Here is a 6,772-nt window from a genome sequence, read left to right on the forward strand (position 1 = left end):
ATTTCAACTTTAATCCAATAACTTTTATCTTCAAAAAAAATTTAATCCAAATCCAAATTCAAAATCATAGGTTATCATTCTGTTTATCCTTTTTCTCTTTTTTTTTTTTTTTTTTTGCAATTTAAAAAAATATAATAATAAATGTAAAATAAACAAATAAATAAAAACAATTACACAAGAGAACTTGGGCTTGGTTTGGGTTTAAAATCCAAACGAAACCTAAAATTCAAATGATAAATTCAAAAGTAAACAAGTTAGCCTAAAGCCCAATCAAAATCTTAAAACCTAGCCCATTATAAATCAATATCTCAATGGTAACTCGAGACTCTGGAATATTTAAAATGATTCCGAATAAAATAGGATGTCTGTATAACCTTATCCTCTTTCCCGTAATTGCATCCAAGGATAAGGGGAAAATAATGTATGTACGGTCCATTTTCCAAATCTCTCTTTCCAAATGTGACCACTCTATGCTTCAATGGGATGATCGGTTAAGGGTCCCACAACAACGTAATGGCACGGTGAAATTCCTTTCCACCAAGTCAAGTTTATAAAATAGTTTAAAGGTATTATAGCCATCGGCTCAAGTTTATTGTAAGATAAGTTTTAATCAAGAATGTTATTTTTCGAGATATAAAATTCAATACTATATCAGATTAGGAAACCTTATACTAATTAATAAATAATTAAAACGTTGACTTTTAGATATTGACGTATGTTAACATGAAGCATTAGTTGATAAACTTTAGTTTGAGCTACTAGCAATGGCTTGAAACTTCAATATTATTGACTTGAAGTATTGGTTGATAAACTTTAACTTGATCTACATTGACTTGAAACTTCAATATAATTTACCAGAAGAGGCAATATATTTTTTATGCAGGCTTTTTCTTCTCATCCACCACTTTCTTCAATCTAGAACCAAAAAATGAGGAAAATTGCAAAAACTATGCACTTTCCTCTAGCTCTTTTCATAGTAATCATTGTTGTTAAAGCTCGTCCTCTTCCACAAACCTCTCTTCAACTGGTTTCAGATGGAATTGATCATGTTCAGACCAACCATTCTTCCAAATTGTTTCTCAAAGAAACGGATTCTTCTTCCGAGTGTGAGCAGATGTATGGTTTCTTGCCATGTTCAAATAGCATTTATGGGCATCTCTTCCTGATTTTGGTGTATGAATATCTGCTTTTCCATGGAGAATCCTACCTGGCTTCAGGTGGTGAGCAGATATTCAAGATTCTTGGGCCTGGTTTCTTTGGTGCAAGTGCATTTCACATCCTCGGTGCCCTTCCTGAGGCCTTGATACTTCTCGGTATGCCTGAATTTTCTTCATATTCTTCATCTCTTTCTTATCATTCATAACCTAATTTTTTCACCAATATGTTCTTCATATTCTTCATCTCTTTCTTATCATTCATACCTTCTGAACAGCTAAAATTTACCAATATTTTAACAGTTTTAAATTAGGCTGGGAGCCTGGCCATATACTTCAATTAATTAACACGATCAATAAACATATATATTGTATTTAAGGCCGTCAGCGATTGAATCCTGCTTACTGAATTAAGAATAGAATAAACTTCAGATACCTATATCAACCTGTAAGAAATGTTTGAGTCAATGCTAGATTATTATTTATTTGCATTTTAATATTCAATATATGATCGATTTAGCTCATGACTGGTTGGCACGTCTGATTAAGTTCAATCTAAATAACCTAATATTAGAGTTGTGGAAGCAATATCCAGACCAATCAAATCTACAAGATCATTTCAATTATTAAGAGTGCATCATTCCCTTATTCCATGAATATGATCAGGAGTATTCTTAAGTTTTGCTTATGCTTAATCCTTTTCGATCCATGCATATATAATCTTATTAATTTTAACCTAAAATTATTATTAATTGGTTGTTTTAAAGCTAGAAGTTAATTGGCCATATCATATAAAGCCAAATCACAGAAGAGTCTTAAGACACGTTTAACTTGTGATAAGCGCAACCAAATAGATAACTACAAAATAATATTAACAGCTAGCATAGATCTTTTGGTCCAAATATATAACTATTTTTTAAAATTGGAGATCTTTTGGTCCAAATATATACCTATTTTTCAAGATTGGAGGCATTCAAAATTGAAATTAACACGCAAATTGCCACTATAGGATATCAATACACATGATAATTTCACCTAATTATGTTGATTTTCAAATTAACTAATTAAAATAATGTCTTATTCTTATTTTCTTTTCAATTAGCTAGCTATTGGTGCAATCTACCCTTCTAGAAAGAAATTATTTTGTCAAAATTAAATGTTTCTGAAATTTATAGCCTTTTATTCATTTTCTCACTTTTGCAAGGTATAACTGGTTCATTAGATAGTAAATAAATTACACATCCAGTAATATTAATATTCAAGTAGCTAACTAGATGAACCCAAAATTTAATTCTATCGGTTCATGCAATTATGTGAAAAAGTAATATTCTAGAGTTTAAATCCAAACATTTGCAATCCTGGCCTCTTTCTAATTTTCTTTTAATTTCCATTAATTTCTTTCAGTTTCTGGACTCATGAACACTAAAGAAGTTGCAGAAGAGTATGTTTACACGGGAGTTGGCTTGTTAGCTGGCTCTTCAATTTTGCTTCTAACTATAGTTTGGGGAACTTGTTTGATTGTTGGAAGTCAAGATCTTTACATTGGAGCACAGTATTCCATCCTCTCTACCAATTCAAACTCTAGAATTTTATCATTTAACAGATTACAACATTTATTAACCAGTAAGCTCAATCTATCATTTTTTATATCATTTTTTTCTTCAAATTCATTTAATTTTTATTGTGTTATTGGTTTATAGGGTTTGGAATTACCACTGACCAAGAGACTAGCTACACTGCCAGGATCATGGTTTTCTCTGTGACACCATTTTTAATCATTCAACTCTTGAAAATTATTCCTTCTTCTTCTGCAAAGACACTAGTGATCTTGATTGCTCTTACAATTTCAGTTGTATTCTTACTCCTGTTCTTCTGCTATCAGGTATGAGATTCCCCAATTCAAGCACAATATTATTTAAATAAAAATAAGAATGAAAAAAAAAAAAAAAAAACTCTTCTGTCCTCTGATCGTCTTTGAGAAGAATAGAAGTTCAAGTTTTAGTCTAGGCATGCAGGCAAGGGGGGCTAAAAGGAGAAAATTCAAAACGTTTTGTTCACTTACACTTGAGAGTGTAAAATAATGTAGCACTTGATGAATAGTTCGTGAACATATTTGATTTTTATTTATTTATTAAGCTTAACAAACAATCACTAATAATATTTTAATATTTGTTAATTAAACAAACATAATAAAAATCGTTCATATTCAATTTGTTTACCACCCCTATATCTTCCATGTAATACTATAGGAAGCTGGGGTAGTGCTTTTAACATGCTCTGTTCTTTTTACTTATTGGACTTTGCCCTCTTGAGCAATGTTGCAGATTTTCCAGCCATGGATTCAAAAAAGAAGATTGGAATTTGTGAAACATGAAGATTTAATATTAAGAATTCTTCAACATGTGCAAAAACATGCCATAGAAAGAATCCTAACACATGATGGGGCACCAAATGTAAATGCTATAAGGAGGTGAGTTTTCATGAAGTGTTTTATTGTTTGTTTCGTGGCAACGGAATCAAACAATTGCACATTGCAGGCTATTCGAGGAACTAGACCAAGATGGCAACGACTACATATCACCCTCGGAACTTAAAGAACTACTTCTAGAAGTCAAGTTTACAAGATCACACATCAATAAGGAGAAAGCAATAGAAGATGTAATGAAAGAATTTGACCTTGATGGTGACCAAAAAATAACTAAAGATGAATTCATCAATGGATTCACCAAATGGCTTGACGAAGCAAAGAAAGCAATGGATAAACGATACTACTCTCAAAAATCATTGAGAGATATTTATCGGGTAAACAATCTTGTCTTATGGAATTCTTTGGATATGCATCCTTGGATAAAATAGATTAGATTCCCCACGCATTTAAAAGTATAAAGATGATATATGTTTACTAATGCTTCATTTGGACGACCATGGGCCCAAGTTCAAAACGACGCGTTAACACACTGAAAATTCCTTTCCGACCATTATAATTTTGGGTGGTTATTGTTCTCTTGAAATTTTTGTACAGGTATTTCAACCTTGGATTGAATATAAAAGAAAAGAACGCGAAATGAAGAAAAATATAATATCAGAAATGTTAAGTCATTTCGAAAGCAATAGTGTAGGAAGCCTTCTCACAGACGATGGCAAACCCGATAAGCCTGCTATTATAAGGTAATTAGGCCATACATCTGTATCAATTTCTTCCCTTATATCAATTGACTTTTGCAGAAGCATGTGATCTATCAGTATTGATAGTATTTTTACAGACATCAACAGTCGAATGGTTTGTTGGTAGTATGCTGAACTTTTAATTTCAATAACTAAAATTCAATTCCTAACCGTTAAGAAGAACACTGAGTTTTGCAGACAATAGGTATCCTTCTTGGCTTTTCCGCTCGAATTGACACAAGTATATCTTAAACTTATAGTACGGAGTGCTCATAAATTTGCTCTCAACAGTGCAACTAGTTTAGTCTAAGGCTATAGGGTCTTGAACGGTTGTAGTTGTAGGATCTGAAATTCAATCATATGACTTGATATACAGTATTTTTAAAAATTGTTTCATACTACTAATCATTCCAAACATAAATATGTGTAATAGGTTATTCGAAAAAATTGATAGCGATGGAGATAATTGCATATCCCAAGATGAATTGAAGGAACTAATCTCGGATGTCAAGTTTGGCACAGTCCCTTTAAATGAAAATGAGATTGTTACAAAAGTAATTGAAGAGCTTGACACAAGTGGAGATCAGAGAATAGATCAAGAGGAGTTCATCAAAGGAATTTCAAAGTGGCTTAAAACATCTGAAAAACTGGCTGCTCCATCATCAATTGAGTCTCCAGATGATATATACCAAGTAAGTCTACCAAATTCATACCATTAACCATTTAATGTACTAAAAACCTATCTACAATGTAACAAAATGTAAGTAGATTAACCTTCTTTCTATATAGTAGATATAACTTTCTTTAATATGACTAAATACATATAACTTCATGTAATGTAGAAAACTTGGGAAGAAACAGATAAATTGGTGGATGAAGAGAGAAGCAATGGAGTCGTCTATGCATCAAAACGGGCATGGATTAAGGCTATAATGTATATGGTGCTTGGAGTTATTATATTGGGAGTTCTAGCAGAGCCTTTGATATATAGTGTTCTGAGTTTCTCAGAGGCTGCCAACATTCCATCCTTCTTTATCTCATTTATTTTGGTACCAATCACAACCAATGCTAGGGCTGCAACTTCAGCAATCAAAGCTGCTTGGCATAAGAAGCCAAGAACTACTTCCTTGACATTTTCTGAGGTTTGTTTTCCCTTCAATTATTATTTTATCATCTAAATTTAACATAGGAAGAGAACATAATGATCAAGTGAAACTTATACTTAATTATGAAATATACACAAAAACAATTATTCTATATGTTAGCCAAAATCAAAATTTTTATCATATAAAGTTTATGAAAATGCAGATTTATGATGGAGTGTTCATGAACAATATTCTTGGCTTTTCTGTGCTGTTAGCCTTGGTCTATGCAAGAGAACTGACCTGGGAATTTTCTGGTGAAGTGCTAGTTGTGGTGATTGTATGTGGAGTGATGGGTCTCATTTCGAGCTTTCGTTCAACTTTTCCCTTGTGGATGTCATTCCTAGCATTTCTTTTATATCCATTGTCCTTGCTTCTAGCTTATGTTCTTAATGATGTTTTAGATTATGTTTAAGAGTTAATAAAAAAGTTTGTAATTCTAATCATAAATACAAGAGTGAAAAAGAGAATTGAAACAAATTCAAGCCTCCCCTTTCTTAGTTATGATGTCTAAAACTCGGGTCTACTTAATTTTATAATTCAATTCCAGAGATTTTTTTCACATAGTTTCAAAAAATCAAATTAAAATCAATAAATTTGAAATTTAAATTCCTGCGTCTGTAATTTTTTTTATTTTTAAATTATGATTTTTTTAAAAAATAAATTGCATAAAGTTATTTGCATAAATGGGAAATATTTCATTGTACTTTGAAAATTATGAATTTAAATAAATTTTACTTTTGAACCATAGAGGATTTATCTCATTTTTTGTTTTCAATATGTTGTTCCACTTTTAATATCTTGACGGGCCTTTTTTTTTAGGTTTAATTAGTAATTCCGTGGATCATGACTTGAATAATGCCATTGCCCACGGCCCAAGTATTTTATTTCATATGGTGCTTTAATTTCTTTTGTAAATTATTAAAGTCAGGAGGGTATTCTATACATATATATTTGTCTTGTAATTAGATATAATAATTTTAGATACAACACGATTATATGATATAAAAATAATATAAAAAATCATATATATGTTTTAAAAAATATGTTTTATATTTATTTATATTGACATGAATTTTGATATCACACAATTCGTGTCTTATATGTATTAATATATCTAAACACATATAAGACACAAAAAATACGTTTAAATAAAATATATTATACGAAAACATGTTTGACACATGACTCTACACAAAAATACATTTAACATATTTTTTATAATTATTTTAATTTAATATAAATATAAAAAAATTATTTTAAACATTTAATTATGATATCAATTTAATAATTATTATAAAATTAGTTTTG

General features: G+C 30.6%; 1 protein-coding gene across 2 annotated transcripts; it reads left to right on the forward strand.

The window, feature by feature from the left end:
• The first annotated feature begins 747 nt into the window (after positions 1 to 747).
• On the forward strand, positions 748 to 6,007 carry LOC111287155 (sodium/calcium exchanger NCL2-like). 2 transcript variants are annotated; one of them, XM_089759320.1, is made up of 9 exons: positions 748 to 1,313; positions 2,559 to 2,777; positions 2,855 to 3,036; positions 3,479 to 3,624; positions 3,692 to 3,956; positions 4,177 to 4,322; positions 4,753 to 5,011; positions 5,162 to 5,461; positions 5,628 to 6,007. In XM_089759320.1, exons 1-9 carry the CDS (start codon positions 929 to 931, stop codon positions 5,874 to 5,876), a joined length of 2,151 nt encoding a protein of 716 aa, XP_089615446.1. In that variant the 5' UTR covers positions 748 to 928; the 3' UTR covers positions 5,877 to 6,007. The 2 variants fall into 2 exon arrangements, with proteins under 2 accessions (XP_089615446.1, XP_089615447.1); XM_089759321.1 differs by lacking the exon at positions 2,559 to 2,777 and having other exon boundaries at positions 793 to 1,313.
• Positions 6,008 to 6,772: the final 765 nt, after the last annotated feature.

This window comes from Durio zibethinus, chromosome 4, assembly GCF_047325235.1.
Source record: "Durio zibethinus cultivar Kanyao isolate XHJ-2024 chromosome 4, ASM4732523v1, whole genome shotgun sequence".
Lineage (NCBI taxonomy): Eukaryota > Viridiplantae > Streptophyta > Magnoliopsida > Malvales > Malvaceae > Durio > Durio zibethinus.

Excerpts from the sequence above, each read along its gene's own strand:
- LOC111287155 (XM_089759320.1), top strand. The coding sequence starts at position 929 with ATGAGGAAAATTGCAAAAACTATGCACTTTCCTCTAGCTCTTTTCATA. Across the intron at positions 3,625-3,691 it reads AATGTAAATGCTATAAGGAG|GCTATTCGAGGAACTAGACC; the intron begins GTGAGTTTTCAT and ends TGCACATTGCAG. Across the intron at positions 3,957-4,176 it reads CATTGAGAGATATTTATCGG|GTATTTCAACCTTGGATTGA; the intron begins GTAAACAATCTT and ends ATTTTTGTACAG.